General features: G+C 46.9%; 1 protein-coding gene across 1 annotated transcript in view; it reads right to left on the bottom strand.

The window, feature by feature from the left end:
* The window catches only part of lrp5 (low density lipoprotein receptor-related protein 5), a 57,958-nt gene that overhangs the window by 8,267 nt on the left and 33,013 nt on the right, over window positions 1-16,678 (bottom strand). The window contains exons 9-15 of the mRNA XM_036534793.1: window positions 6,948-7,164; window positions 6,193-6,482; window positions 5,816-6,042; window positions 4,927-5,111; window positions 4,361-4,684; window positions 1,923-2,119; window positions 1,469-1,683 (exon numbers count right to left, since the gene is read on the bottom strand). Of these exons, the coding sequence (XP_036390686.1) occupies window positions 1,469-1,683; window positions 1,923-2,119; window positions 4,361-4,684; window positions 4,927-5,111; window positions 5,816-6,042; window positions 6,193-6,482; window positions 6,948-7,164 (1,655 nt within the window). The remainder of the gene's footprint in view (window positions 1-1,468; window positions 1,684-1,922; window positions 2,120-4,360; window positions 4,685-4,926; window positions 5,112-5,815; window positions 6,043-6,192; window positions 6,483-6,947; window positions 7,165-16,678) is intronic.

Here is a 16,678-nt window from a genome sequence, read left to right as displayed (position 1 = left end):
TTCTCTCCTCTTTGTTTTCTCTCATTTCAGCTTTTATCTGCTCTGAAATGGGTTTTTGCCATATATATTCAAAGAACAGTTCTGGGAAACAAGTATGTTCTCATCTGTTTGCAATTTGGGTTTGCTCTTTTATGAATGTCAAGGGGAACAAAACTACTTTTTTAAAAATCTTTCGGCTCGTACGGTATCTGACACACTGTCTTCAGTAATTGGGTGAAGGATTCATGTTATCTTGCCGTATGTTTAAAATATAAAAAATGCGGTGGCGCCAAAATACACAGCACAGGCCTTAGGCAGGAAAAATGGAAGATGACAAGTTGATCCTGAGTGCTACTTAGCATGTCTTTGAGGATATTTATTTTATCCCACCATAAGGACTTTGATGAACCCATCTCCAACCACGATCTACTCCCCCACCTAAAAACAAAGACCATTGCGTTTTTTTTTTTTTTGAGGGGTTGGGGGGGGGGGATTCCGAACACCTTGTTTCCCCTTTATTTCTATGACAAAAATGTGCACTTGTCAGCCACAGGGGTCATCTCTTCAAAGAGAATGCTATATTAAGCAATTAGCCAAACACAGTTTTTTCTTCTTGATTCTCCCATGTCGTAATAGAGTGAATAGAGGCAAACAGCTTCTACTTGGACAACACTTTATTCCTGCCGGGTTCCTTACACTTTGATTGGTTAGTATCACTATGACTCAATGCTAATTTGCTCATTAATTTCTCCTATCTCCTACTGTCCTACACAAGAGGTTGTCCCTACCACACCCAGGCCTCTCTCTGGCTACTATAAATAGAGGCTAACAGGGATGGCAGCCGCGCTAACAATGGGCACACGATTACAGGGGCCACGGCCAAAACCCCGACCACACTTGACCACAAGTGAGGGAAACAGAAAATAATCACAGATGGCCATCTGCTAGACACATGGAACGAGGAGCGCCTGGGTACGCTCCAGTCTATTCCAACAGTCGAGCTGGGAGGGGTTCATTCACCTATCAAGGAAAATAAATTCAGCCAAACAGAGCTGTGCCAAATCGCCAACGCCACATCACTTAACACCAAATCACCCACCAATTACTTGTTCCAAAGATTGCTATCCCCAAAGCAGCCAAAGGTATATATATATATATATATATATATATATATATAGAGAGAGAGAGAGAGAGAGATTATATAAAAACACAAATACTGTAACATATATACATAATGTTCTACATGTACATTTTTCCATTTCTAGTGAGAAGTCACTGTGCCTTCTCGTGCACACAGCTAAATACGTCAGTGTGCTTCCATGTTTTTATTTCTAGCTCTACCACATTCAGTGCAGGCTCTCCGCATTGCGGCTTGACACATTAAAGAGTAGTGAGAAAACAAAAGCACTCTCCAACACATCCCGATTGCTGCCCTCCAGTCCGAGACCGACCACTGCCTGTACCAACGCCATACCCCCCACCTCCTCACCCTCTCTCGGCATTGACTACAATGGCACGGGGCTTGTCGTTGTCATCCCTCAGCACCACACCAATGGAGCGTGTGTCTAGCCGATGGACATTGATGGTGTTGGTGGCCTCGCAGGTCCAGTAGACTGTGCGACTGTAGGGGTCCAGGCTCAAGTCATGGGGCTGTTTGTCGGGGTTCTGCTGGTGACCGGGAAGGGTTGATACTACCACAGACGACTGCAGAGACAGAAGAGGAGAGAGAGGATGAGGGTGAGGGTATAGTGAATGCAGAGAGAATTTTAAATTATAACAAACAAATGAAAAATCTCCTTGGAGTGCCAAGAAAATCACAGTCTAATGAAAAACACAAAACACAATCCTGACAAAAGAAAACTTCTGTAGATGCGAAGCGGCACTCCGTGCAAGGAATCCTCGGGACAGCAGAGCTGGGAGGATGATGTGGTGAGGCTACTGACCTGTGAACCATCATCGCGGGCCCGTCTGACGTTCTGCTTGCCATCCACCCAGTACACCAGCCGGTCCACAGGGTCGTAGCTGATGGCCCGGACATTGCGCTGGACGTGAATGGGGAGGATGATGTCTGGGCTCTGCTCCCCCAGAACCATTCGGCTGATGGAAGCTTTCTGACTGAAGAGCAGGAAACTGGAGGGGGCTGGAGAGTGAAAGGGGGAGAGGGTTTAAGATTTCTAACCAGTGTGCGAAATACCCAGTGGCAATCGGGGGTCCCCCCTGCCCATACCTGCCAACAATTAGGTTTCAAAATACAGGAGGTTTTTTCAGCAAGCCAGGGCAATCAACTAGACTACACACACTTTGCACACACATCGCCAAGGCTTATAAATGTCATTGTTTTATTTACTGAAATCTTGTCACTGAATCATTGGATGAAGTATGTGCTTTATTTTATGAAAACCTGCGCATGTCTTTTGACCACAACTTTTGAATCATTGCAAATGAAAAGCAAATACATTGTTTTGTGCTTATTTTTCATACAAAGTGGGATGTAATGTCAGCCCTATGTTGGAGACAATGCAGATTTTTGCTGTGATTTCAACTGCATTACTTGACAACGCTTTGTCGCACAGAGAAGCAATAGGGAGAATATGGCTTATTCAACCGAGAAGCAGGAATGTGAAAATGGGTGAACTATGATTAAATTTGATGTAAATTCAAAATGATTTTTCTCGCCAACACTTTGTCGCATAGACAAGCAACTAGCATCGTTAGTGATGAATACTTCATGAGCAATTCAACCGAGAAGAAGGGATGTGAATTTGGATGCAGGCTGCATCTGTTGGGCTTTAAGGGTTAAAAGACATTTTTAGTGACAATTGCAAGTGACAAATTATTTTTCAAAGATTTTTCCAGAGACCCCCAAACTTTTGCTGTTGAGGCTTTCAGGGGGTCTCAAGTGTCAGTCAAAGGGTATTGGACCCCCTGAGACGCCCCATATTTCACACCCTGCTTCTAACCCCATTTTGTCAGGACATTGCATGACATTGCATCATATATATATAGCATTCATCATATATATATATAGCATTCACTAGCATAGACAAAATACACTCAGAAAACAAAAACAAAATTGAAAAACACCACAAAACCTGTATACCTCCACCTCATCAAGAAAGAAACCCCAACCTAAGAAAAAATACCCTAAATACTCTTAAATTGTCCTCCAGTGCACAGAGAATGAGTGAGGGAGAGAGAGAGTAGGACAGGACCAGGGATAAAGACCATCAACCATGTCCCCCGACTCCACCCAGAGGTCCCTAAACCCAGAACAATTCTGGTGTTTGGCCACCAGTTGTGTCCAGGCCTAGATAGCCCTGTATGACACTTCAGCAGCATAAAAACTGTTTCAAAAAAGATCCTATTCGTCAGGTGAATGGATTCTAACGTCTCCAACCTGAGCCTTTGTAGGGTCTGCATACTTGTCTATGAGGGGCTCCTTTTGATGATGAGAGCCATAATCCTCTTACCATAACTCAATCAGGCATCATTTCAGTCAGGCAGAGGTATGCAAGAGGACAGAAACAAAAACACACTCATGCAACAAAAACGATGAAGCCCTTCATCCTCTGCCAAATAAAATAAAGAAATACACCTAAAAATGTGTTCTCAAACATCCCTGGAGAGAGACCTGCACTGTCTCATTCTTTATGTATGCTGCGGGCAAATGAATCTAAACCTTAAAAAAAAGCCAACATGCTTTTCTCCCTCCGTGTGTTACAGATGCCTTTGTTGCACGTGGCTGGGAGCCAGAGGCCTGGGTTTGATACAGTCAGCCCACCTAGACCAAGCTGGTTATAAAACCTGGTGACTCACTCACTCACACAAAGCACCCAGTACTTCTCAGCCTCCGAAACAAAGGGAGGGCGGGATATCAGCAGGGATTTGAGCTGTGTGCATTCACAGCCAGGGTCTCAGGTGACAGCTCACTCTCAGCCTTTCCCAGCCCTCTGGGGGTGTGGCAGGGGAAACCACCCCCCCCCCCCCCCCCGCTGCCTTTCACCTGGGGCTTGGACCAATCAGGACGAGCCTAGAAACTACATGCTACGTTACTGCAAGACAATTCACTTGTGGCAGCTTAAAAATACAAGTCTGATTTTTGTACATCCAGCTCAGTTTAAAGGAGGTAATGCTGTAACATACTGCAGTGAGCAAAAACTGTATTGCTCATAATTAGAATGGATTACATTTACACAGCACCTTTCAGAGATCTGAAAGAACTTTAAAGTGAAGGAGAGGTGACTCACATCAACCACCACTGAGGTCTTTCTGACACACAGGAGAAATAACTTACAACTGGGAACCCCCCCCCCCCCCCCCCACCACACCCGTCCCCCTGCCCTGCCCGACATAACCCCAAGCGAGCCGCGCTGTCACTCACAGCTGCAGTTCCTGCCGTTGGCATCCAGGGTATAGTGAGAGGCACAGCGGCAATGGTAGCCCTCAGGTGAGGCCAGGCACAGGTGGGCACAGTGCCCGTTGCTCTGGGAGCACTCATTCCAGCCCTCCTGCCTTGAGGAGTGGAAGACCAGGATGTCCATTACATATTCCAGGTGGCCCTGGATCACAGTGCGGTTCAGCCCACTGCGCTTGTCTGCCCGCTCGATGCTACGTAGGTTCCAGTCAGTCCAGTAGATGTAATCCCGGTACTGGGTCAGCCCGAAGGGGTGTGGAAGGTCATCTGCCACAATCTCCCTCTGCAAGCCTGAGGGGACATGTTATTGTCACTGCTCTGTTGTCACTATTATTAAGTTTTGTGAAGCGCACATTCAAGTGGTCAAGTATGTGTGCTCCTGGTTCTGCCACGCATAAATGAATAATGAGAAACTAAAATGTTTTTTCACTTGTGAGCAACACATGGAAAAGGATTTGAGCCACAACAGCAGGCCAGGCAGAAGTTTCAGTGTTAACAGGTTTATGAGGTTTAAGTTTCATGCATCAGTTTACCAAGCATGTTGGAGGACTCGATCATGCACGTGTCCAGGTCGGTCCAGTAGAGTCTCTGATCGATGTAGTCAATGGTGAGGCCGTTGGCTCGGCCCACTTTGTCCACCAGGGTGACGATGTTGCTGCCGTCCATGTGGGCACGCCCAATCCTGGGCTTTCCGCCCCACTCCGTCCAGTACATATACCTGTGGAACACAACCGCACAGCATTAGGTATGTCGCAGATGGGCGCTGATGTAAGCTACAGGAATGAAAACCAAAGGAGTCATCACTTCTCTGAGAGCAAAGACAAAACAGGAAAAAAAACAGCTTCTACCTTACAGCAAAATTCTGAGAAGTGCCTGGGTCGTGGCCGCGGAAGTGAAACAGAATTGCAGAATTGCAGAATTACCACGGAAGCAAAACAAAATTGCAGAACTGCAGAATTACCGCGCCTGGGTCTGCAGCCACAAGAATGACTCAAGCGGGCTCCAGGATCTGACCTCATCTGCAGGAGTGACACACAATGTCGTGGTGTGCTGGCACACACACGTCTAAACGCTGTGCTTCATGGGGTCAATCACCACTGACGCAACCCTTCATTACATCTCGTTGTCAGACCTCTATCTATAGCAAAGGCAGGGGAGTTCCAACAGGGGAGAGCAGAACCAAAACTCAGATCTTTACTGGAAAGTTCTCCACTGTAGTAGTTCACTGATCAGCCCTTCCTCAATTTCCTTTAAGTGATGTCATCCTGAAACTGAATATAAAGAACAAGTGTAGGGAAAAACTCCCCAAGGTATGTCGTCTGTTGCTGGAGTGCGTTCACAATCACAAGACAAGCACTCATTCTGGTAAATGACATCAACAGAGACTCAGCCAGCCCAGGAGGGACGCAACTGCTTTCGTACCCATTGGCAGGGTCCAGGGCAAGGGACCGGGGGTTGTCCAGGTCCTTACACACCAGAACCTGCCGGTACTGGCCGTCCAGACGGGCCACTTCAATGCGGTTGGTTCCGGTGTCAGCCCAGTAGACATTGCGGCCCATCCAGTCCACGGCCATGCCCTCAGGGTAGTCCAGGCCAAACTCAATCACGTGCTCCACTGAGCTGCCATTCATGAACGCCCGGCTGATAGTCTGCATGACAGGAGGAGCACAGGTGAGAAATCGCCACTGCAGGCACAAGGGTCTGTCTCTCCACTGTCAGCTTTAAACCTCACACAGTTTAACCCTTCAATCACACAATCAAAGAAGCTACATGACAGAGCTGCAATCGAGAGGGCATACCTTGGTGCTGACATCAGTCCAGTAGATGCGATTCTCTAAGACGTCAAAGTCAAGGGCAGACGCCTCCTTCACTCCCGTGAGGGGGATGGCCACGTCATTGCTGTTGGTGCCCAGGGATATGCTGCGGATGTCTGCGCGGTTGGTAAAGAGCAGGAAGGCCTCAGGCACAATGCAGGTCCTCAGGTCGCTCAGCAGCTCCAAACCCATGGGACAGGCACAGCGCAGGCCCTGAGGCCGATGGAAACACAGGTGGCTGCAGCCGCCATTGTCCTCTGCGCACCCGTTGGTACCTGAAGGGAGAAAAAAAATGGACGAATGGTGCGTCCTGTCACAAGAGTGCCTGGGGTTGTAGTTTGTTCCCACTTTCCTGAGTTACAATTTCTACTCACAAGGCAATCATTCAAGGTGATTTCCCAACACTTCTGTGATATTTAATACATGGAATGTAATTTTCCCCATGTACTAATTTCCATAATCCCTAATTGACCTTATTTTAGCCCCATTTTAATCTCCCCACTCTGCAGTTAAGCCCCACTGACTTTAAAACCATGAACACAACATATTGTATTAGCATTGTTGTTTCAACACATTTATTCACACACAAAAGAACTTCCTTAAAAATAGGCTGATCAGAGTCCATAACAGTTCAGGTTTTTAGGCTTCATCCATAAATCCAAACACAACAGAAAGCAGCTGATGCAACATTTTTCACATTAGTTTAAAGCCATAGGTGGTAGGCTGTGCATTTCCTTTACCGAAGGTAGAGGTGACTCTGGTGGCCTTGAGGCCCATGAGGTCAGGCAGCTGGTCGATGATGATCTCCCGTACGGCCTCGGTCTTGTGCACCCTCTCGATGCTTCTCCTCTGCCAGTCAGTCCAGTAGATGTAGTCCCCCAGCAGGGTGAAGCCAAAGATGTGAGGCAGCTTGTCCTCCAGCAGAACCTTCCTGTCCGTCCCATCCACATTGATCACCTGTGGGGGAAGGGAGTTAAGTATTACTGATATGAGACTTCTGGTGAAGGGATCCCATTCAACCCCCTTCCCCTGAAAATCCCCCCCCACACACACACACACAAACACACAGCCTCTCTCACCACATACGTGCAACACATACAAAGAAGAAGAAACTGCAATCAGAGTTGCTGCATGACATGTAGACACAGTGGACACAGTCTCTTATTGACACAAGATCAGCCCAGGAGATGAACTGCATACAGTTGTATTAAATCAAAATGAGTGCTGCCCCCTTCAACCCACTGCAATGAGACCTACTGCTGTCCTTTCTCAACTGTTAAGAAAACTATGAGATAAATCAATCTACCTATCTTATAGAATTACAAAGGCCTTTAAATATTTGGACATTCCTAATTCTCTTCCGCTTTTTTTTAATACAAGCTCAAACAAAACTTTTTATACCAAGCCAAAATAAGATTTAACCTACGACCGCCAACAGAGAGGACATTTATAAACATTTTTATGGCAGGAATTGGACTGCCTGCCTGTTTATGACATTTTAAATCAAAGAGTATGTACTGAGTGAGAATGAGAGCAAGACAAATATGCTGAGCGATGCATCGATATTGCTGCTGTATAAATGTAAATAAATAAATGTGACAGTATTACTTTCCAGTCACAAGGCTTGCGTTACCAAGAAGAAAATTAAGTAAAGGGATATGGGGAGTGGTGCCAAATTATGTTCCTGTCTTATGAAAGGAAGAAAGTGGGAATTGAGTGAGTTCTTGGGAACTGGGTTCGCTTCTGAAAAGGCTGCAATTACAGCTTTTGAATCAGAGCCTTGCATTCCTGTCACCAAAGAAAAAAAAAATGCGCCTCTGAAAATAGACGTATTTCACATCAAGCTGGTGTCAGCTGCAGTAAATATTTACACCCCAGCAAAAAAAAAGTGCGTGAAGGAGACTGCCCATCTATAATTGTCCCGAAGACAACAAAACAGCGAAAAATTTGAGGGGACACCGACAGCTGGGCTCACTCCCCTTTTCCCCCTCTCTACAGTGGTCCAGGAGAGATCCGGGGCCAGGTACTGGTCTGCCCCTTTGAGCCCCTCTCCTCATGCTTGCTTCAAACCGCCACTCCCAGGGGCTTGCACAGCTAGCCCCAGACCGGGGGTTGAAGAGTTCAGGCCTGCCACGTCAGGGGAGCTGTCTCACTTGAATCAACAGAAAACCACTGCTTTCCCTTTCCAGTTATGGAAAGTCTGATTTTTTTTTTTTTTTTTTTTTTTTTTTTTTTACAAAACACTTTTTTCATGAATATAGACAGGTCATGACTGGTACTCCTCCGCAGCTGAGAAATAAAGTTCTTAGGAGACCCTGAGGAAACTCTGATGGCTTGCAACAAATTCCTGTCTGGGGGCTTTCGTAACTGGGGCCTTTGGATTTCAGCTGCATGTGCAGAACAACATGATAAATTTTCCTTTTATTTCAAGAGAGCCATTTTTTCCCCTTTTAAAGAGAGCTACATTAATAAGTCATTAAGGACGCCAATTCACATTGATCGTTCGACAGCCGAAACCATCTCCTATGGGAAGCGCCTTCCATGGGCAGTCTGTGAGTGAGGGCGTATTAATGCCTGCGTTATTGTTTCTTGTGAAGGAGCTCTCTTAAAACAAGGACTTCCTGTGCGGTGTCTGTTGCCGTTCTGAGCCCTTCCTGTGTGGACTGGGGACTGCGCACACGGAGATGGGGTGGCTGCCAGGGCCTGCTCTGGAGTGGTGTCGACTTGATTTATTCCTGTAATACAGTCCCTGGCTTCCTACAGCTGGTGGAGCAACTAACTTCCTTTCATTAGGGGAAAAAACTTCACAGAAAGAAAAAAACCCAACTGGCACACTGTCAGACGAGCCACTTTTCTCTTCACGGCGCGCTACAGCGCTCGGAGAAGAGACGAGCCAAATCAACACGACAGCCTGTCAAATAGGGGTCAGTGCTGGCACTCCCACAGCCCTGGAGAGAGCGACCGCTAGGGAATAAATCAGGGCACACAGCGGCACAGGGCTGGAGAAGGGGATGAACCGCTGTGCTCCGCCGCTCTGACCGCATGCCACTCCATCAAGAATGGCATGGGAGCTGCAGTCTCTGTATTTCGCACCTCGTTCCTAAATTTCTCGGGTGACATTGGAGGTGAGGAGGGTTGTAAGACACTTCCAGGGCAGCGGCACGTGCCTCCTCAGACATTTATGAGACCCTGTAAAGCCAGTCGGCTGGGCCCGCACGACCAAAGCAAAGCCCAGGCTCCACTACCACTTTAGCAGCTGCTTAAAAACACAAGGCCCAGACTCCCCCGCCCCCCGTCCCCCCAAATTCTGTTTCTAATGGAGGTTGCAGAGCAGCACACAATGTGGTGCCAGCAATCTGGCCTATCCAGCCCCTCCTCTGATGTGGTTACAGGCTGCTTGGAGACACCCCCCGTAAGGAGCAGGAATGATCCCGGCAAGGGACGCGCTTTGGCCCGCTCTGACCGCCAGCAGAAACCTCCCACCCATCCCGAAAAGCCATGTGAATGGTCCCGAACAGGGAATTGCCACGTCGAGCTGCTAAGGTTTCGGTTTTCACACTCCATTCCAGGCCCTGCTCGCACCAGCCAGACCAGCCCGAGACCCCGGACAGGGAGACTAGAGAGGGAGGGGGGAATTCAACAACACGAAACAAATGAAACAGGCCTGTCTTCACTGCAGCAACAATGAGAGAGGACATAACCAAGACTGCTGAAGTTAGGGTTGCCACCTTTGATTTGTGAAAAACCGGGACACTGACAATTTTTTTTTGGGGTGGGGGGGATTAAAACATATTTGCAAATATACTATGTTAATAGTTGTAGGACTCCCTATTGCCTCTCTTACCTATATTTGTCCTGACGCAGACGCACTCCCTGACGCAGCTGCACTCACTCTGGGCTCCATTGTCTGCTGCTGACCCTTTCTACATTAAATAGATTTTTTACTTTAACATGTAAACATATACTGTATAATTATAATCTATTATAAAATCTAATCATATACCCAAAGGTAAGGTAAGCTTTCATATTACCGCTACCAATCAGATAAAAGTAGAGACATGGCCAATTGTCGCTGTGTTTTACCCGTTTTTACCCATTTACGGGCACAAGATTGGATGTATAAACATAACCAGGAAGAAAACAGAATATCAGTAGAAGGAAACCAAATGAGGTTTTATTTGAAACTATGAAATTCTAAATTAGAAGTACATTTTCACAAAAAACTGGGACAATTCGTGTCCCAGGAAAGAATATTAATTTTCCGGGACAGTCACTCAAAAAAGAGGACAATCCTGGGAAAACTGGGACGGGCGGCAACCCTAGCTGAAGTCCTTTAGACATCAAGCCTGGTGTGGTCTTGTGAACATTTCAGCTGATAGTATGAAGCTGAGGGAGAGTTTAACTATCACTCAGGCTATGGAATGTAAATATTTACCATGCCAGACTTAATTACATCTGTTATCTGTCCTCCAATTAAAGAGCAAGCAAGGAGAATGTGGAGGGGTGGAGGTTTTTTGGAAAGAGAAGAATTCTTCCTGCCTCTGTCCAGATTTCTCTTCTTTTCCTTCCACTTGCTGAAGAGAATACAGTGACGCTGAAATATCAGACTGCATCAAAATGATCCCTACAATAACCTTGCACAATAAATCTCCATAACAAGAAAGGTCTGAGTGGGCTTAGGTGGGTCCTCCTTGTCACATGTTTCCGAGGTGTGGGGCGCGAATCCTTTCCACATGCAATTAGGAATTTCACCGGACGAAATACCTTTCCAACATCTGTTTCCTCTTGCGCTCCGGCTCTTGGTAGAGCACAGGACATTGTTTGGGTGGAGGCCGATATGAAATGCCTGAAGACTGCATTGCCGCAGCAACTTTAATTCCTTAGTCACATAGCCTAGGATTCTGGGGGATTTAGCTGTGCTGGACTGAAACTGGGGTGTTGGGGGGAGTGTTTGTCTGCCAGTGACTGGGGGAGGATCTTTCGGGTTGTGCAATCGCTCCCCCTGCTCTAATCCAGGTAGGACTAATGCTCACAGCGTGCAGCCCTGTTCCCTCTGTGCCCCGACATTTCCACAAACTTAGCTCTCCTTGCCGCGCATCAAAGGATTAAGCGTGCAGCTGGTCAGTTGTGCCCCAGATTCCAGGTTGACTCTTTTCTGCAGCTGCCCCGACAGAAGGGGGGGGCTAAGCAGAGCCCCAGCACTCAGAAAGAGAGGAGCAGGGCGAGGGGTGAGGCGGGAGCTGGGAAGCGGGACACTGGGCTGCAGGGTAAGTGCATGGCTGCCAGCAGCACACGGGCCGCTCTGCGTTCTTAAGAATGCACCAGCTGTGCGGGCTAATTCGTCCTGAACAAACCCAAGCAGGCCTCTGAGATCATGCGAACATGCAAGTCTGCAAAGGGAAAAACAAAGTGTTAAAGGAATCAAGCCACACCACCCCCCATCAAAGGAAACAACGAAAAACTAAAAACATCAATTTCGGTGTAATGTACATGAAAGTGAAAACAGGACCATTCATTACTCAAAAAACACACACACACAAAAACAAACACAAGCAACACACACACACCACACACACACAAAACAATTAGAAAAGAAATGTGCTTGGTGAGAAAACTCAGGTTCCGGCAGATAATACACAGGTTTTCAATCTGGCCATAGACACACCTTAGCCCAAGTATTCACATTGTGAAGTCAGATATTTTCCATTATTTTCCATTCCATTGAATCTGGGCCTGACCAAAGAAAAAAAACTGCACTTTGATGGCTTTTGTATCAGCAGGAGTCTTTTTCCCCTCATCTACAAGACCTCTATTCATTTTCAGAGAGACAATTAGACATGGCTCACTCCTCTGAAAGATGGGAGTAACGTTTTTCTCCGTGGTCTTTTTAAGAGAGAGAAATATGCACAGTTTTTTTTTAATGCTGTGAGAACCCCTTTCTCCACTGGGAAAACATGACAAAACAAACAAAACAAAACATAAAAGTCTCATCTGCAATTCAGACATAAGTCAAACTTCCAAAAGCTTCAATGAGAGCCAATTCTAAGACCTGCTCTTTAGTGCTCTGAGCAACCGAGATGTGATGCAAATTCAGTCTGCAGCACAGGACTGTGACACCAACAGAGTCCTCTCCAAGTCCAGGAGACAAGTCAAGCCTTTCCATGGAATGTGAAATAATTTAAAATATGGCTGGAGCCGGCTGGAAATCCCTACATTTTCGGGAGCAGAAAGAAAGTTATTGTGCTGCATAATTTTCACTCCAGGGCCAAAGGAGCTTTTTCCCATGGAAGGTCCTGAAAAGGTTGACTTCTACGGAGTTCAGAAGTTAGCACCAAGTCATCTCTGTTTTCTGCACTAATTTGATCAACGCTTGTAAACGAACTGACCTAAATGCCCCTTTCTATCACTAAAGCTGAGGCGATTCACCCCTCCAAATGGGTTTTAGATTCAATTTTATGATAGCCGAACAGAAGATATTCATTCTCTGGGACAATATATTGACATTTTTATATGTGACATTTTTAAGAGCTTCACATTTAGCTGTTTACTGACTGAGATTGTAAATCTTATCAAAAGAAGTTGTCAGGGACCATATTACCTGTTCTTACAGGTAAATTACACTGAGAGTTCAGCAATTAATTGATACATCTGTTCAGCTGGGTTAAGCATCTGTTTTCCACCATCTCTTACCAAAGAAAGAAAAAGAGGAGAAAAACACATAAACCAAGCAACTCTTTTGGCCTGCATCAGTCAGCGCATTTGAGTATCACCTCAAACCTGGAGTGCAGCGATCCCAGCAAGTTGAGAAACAGCACACATATTACTGTCTCCACATGGGCCCCTCACCTGCCAAATTTCATCAATAAGCCCCATCCAAAATCCAGCCCCCTTAGGGTGCTCTGTACAGTGACCTCCCTTGGCTTGCCCCACTTTGAAATACTATAATGCTTCGCGTGAGGCTTTGGCCTAGGCTTCTGAGACCATGGTTCGGCTACAATTGAATTTTTTTTATCGGGCGTTCTCTGCATCATGCCAATAGCGGCGCAGCTTTAATTTGAACAAAATGTTGGCCAGTGCACTCTTCCCCCCCCCTCTGATCTCTATTTTACCCCTTCTGCTCTTGTCTTGTCCACACTTTCTCTCCCAAGCAGAACCCTTCTGCCCTGCCGCCCCGAAAAAACGTCACTCTCCCCTTTCCAGGCATATAAAATGCACCTCTTCTAGCCGGCGTGTGGGCATTGAGGTCTTTGTCCTGACAAAGTTTGCCAGCAGGGAAAAGCAAACTCAGGCTTTAATGTCTTCCCATCTTGCAGGCTGGATGCAGAAGACATGGTCTCACAGCGCCACTGTGGCGTGCCTGCGACACAAAAAGCTGTCCTGAATGTGCACTGCGCAGTCGGCCAGAGAGTTTTACAAGATGAATAAATGAAAACGAACAGGCCCAACATACTGGCATCCCGCGATTACTGAAATTACCAGCGTCACAAAAATCAGAGCCTAGCAGCAGACAGCATGACATAAATCGCTTGATGCGGAGCATGCCTCGGCCCTTATACAACAGGCCGCGTGCTCTGGCAACATTTCTGCGCAGTGAGAGGGTCCAGGAAAGTCTAAGGAGAGGTCAGTTCAGCTGGAGAGACAGTGAATCTTCACATGCCCAACACCAGCCCATGCACCCTGACAGCATCACATGTGTGGTCCAGAAAGGATCTGAGCGAGCATGCCCTGAAGAACTTTCCAGAACCTCTCCCTTTCACGCTGTACCGGTTCTACAGTGGGAGAGCGCTGGAGTCTGGAGAGGATCGCTCACAATAAATCTCCAAACACCAGCCTATAAACGTCCATGTACTCTCGCTGCTGGGCCCTGCCAATTGCTGGGCCGCCTGCGCCAGAATGTAATTGCATTTGCATGTCGATGCAGAGTTCACACGCGAGAAATTTCTCCCGCTGATCTGCGCACTAGGGAAATAACTGGATTCGGCGAGGAGAAAAAGGTTTCAAAGGCCGTTATTTGAACAGCATCTTGTAGCCTGTAAATTCCTACACAATGTGGTCGGACGCACATATGGGACGCATTGACAACAGACAACTCGACAGCTGCGGTGGCGACTCCTCACCGCAACATTGCAATAAAAAGGGGGGAAACTTCGGCACAATCATGTTAATAACCCACAAACATAGCCAGAACAGAAGCTGCGAGCGCGCAATCCGCCCCGGTTCTCAGGCAGCTGCAGGCGGGTGTGCATCCCTCAGGAAATTAAATGGATTGTTATGCAAACCGAAGCGGCAGTGGGGGTGTGGGTGGGAGAGGGGGACTGCTGTTTTGGCGACACAGGCTGGTGAGCGCCGGACCTGGGGCTGGATGTGCTCTGCCTTCACTGTCTTTTCCTCAGCTGGGCCCTTCCAGAGGTGGTGGCAATGGTGAGTCTTTCCGGTGCATTTTTTTCCACCATAGTGTTGGGTGCAAAGGCTCTCTAAAGTCGTGGCTGTTTGGATGAGCAATGCCTCCCACTTCCCCCGAAAGTGAGGAGCATTTAAACAATGGTGCTCCTTCCAAGTGTGGAAAACTGCAGCCGCTCTAAACAAGTGTTAAAGAGAGATGTATTGCTTCCTGGAAAACCCCTAATTGTTGATGAGCTTTTAATACTGTAACAATCTGTTTTCCCCCCTCCCCCCAAGTGTATTTAGCGTAAATGCATATGTGGTTATTTTACTGATGCATTGCAGACCAGCCCTTTTTCATGAATGGTTTTGCTTTTACACACAGTGGTTGGTTAATTCTGTTGCTTTGACTGACCATCCAGGACTTTTTCATTTTATCTTTTTTTTTTTTTTTTACTGAAATTCATCATGAGTAAGGTTCCAAGTAAAGCCCTGAGTTATACTGGTGCTCCTTAAACTACTCAATTTTGCAAGATAGAGAACAGGAAATTGCAGTTAATAAAACAAATTAATCTTTCCATTTGAATCCAGACAATGATTTACGGTGTGCAATCACTAGGCCTTCAGTCTGATGGGACGAGCCTGGACAATCACCACTAAGGTATGCTGTTTATACTGCAGACACTGGCAGCGTGGAGCAATACGATGTTCCAGCAAGTTCATAGAGAGGGAGCTTAAGACCAACTGAAAACCCAGGATTGGGTGGAATTCTGTCTCTTGCTATCCCTGTTTCTCTCTCATTCTGTCACTCTCTCTCCCCCTCTCTCTCTCTCTCTCTCACACACACACACACACACACACACACACACACACACGCACGCATGCATGCGCATAGTTTGCCATAGGTCTCCAGAACAGACATGCAATATACCATGGAAATGAGCACCCGAATACAACTTAATACAAACAAACACATCATCACCCAGAATGTGTAGCCGGAGAAAACAGGGAAGTCCAGCAGATGACCGTCAATGTGAAAGTCCATCTGCAAAACCCCTCACACCGCTAATGACGACAGCACAGGGCTGACATGGCCAACACGTTTTAGGTCTGAAAAGTGCTCTTATTTCCCCTTACATGACTTACAACCCATGAAGCTAGCGAGGGAAACACTGGACTGTGACGTGCCAGGCGCTTGAGATGGAAAATACTGTGCATGTCAGGTGCATTTCATTCCCTCACAACGTGGAATGCAGAGTTGAGACAACCGTGCACCCTCTGAGCTTGGCATATCAGCGTCAAAGACCTCACTGCAAAAGCCAGCATGTCCAACTCTAGCAACAAACAGTGTAACTAGGCAATTTACCACTTTGCTGTTTGGACTGAATTATTATGGAGATACTTAGCTCACAAAACTCATATTGGTGAATAAAGTGTTGTGTGGGCATGCATTCAGTGATGAAAGATTGTCAGTTAGTTTGAGGGACAGAGGACGTGGCACCATTCACACACAAGGTGAAATTTTTGTCACTCTGTGGAAACCAGGCAAAGTCCTGGAAACAAGGGCAGGCCAGGAGCAGGTCAATCCGGCAGCCATATTTTCAGCAGTTCTCTCGTTGCATGCTTCTGACTGTAATATACTACATGTGCGGAGACGTTTTCTCTCCCCACTTTCAATAAACCCAGGGACTTTCATTGCCTGCAGCGAAAGGAGAACACGATGTTGCTACAGAGCCAATTCGGCTCGGCAGACATGCAGCTTGTTTTTAGCCGTTTAACTCTTAATCCTATGAAAGTATCAGACAGCGCCAGTTATGACAGGCAGCAGGGGGTGTGTGGGTCGGAGGTGGGGGAGGGGATGGTTTTTTAGACTTCTCTTCAGGAAATTTGGTCATTAAAAGATTCGTCTTGTCTGAGGATGGCGGGGGGTGGTGTACTAGGCAGAAATGTTGTGGTTTGAGTCCGCCTGTAACAGTCTGCAGCCAGACAGCCAGGACTTGCAACTGTGGCTAGTTGTGCCCAGCTATGCCCTATGTCTCAAATCCCGCCTGCACAGACCTGGTTTGGCCCTCTCAGACACAGCAGCACC

Source organism: Megalops cyprinoides, chromosome 8 (assembly GCF_013368585.1).
Source record: "Megalops cyprinoides isolate fMegCyp1 chromosome 8, fMegCyp1.pri, whole genome shotgun sequence".
NCBI lineage: Eukaryota > Metazoa > Chordata > Actinopteri > Elopiformes > Megalopidae > Megalops > Megalops cyprinoides.
This window is presented reverse-complemented; position numbering and strand designations above follow the sequence as displayed.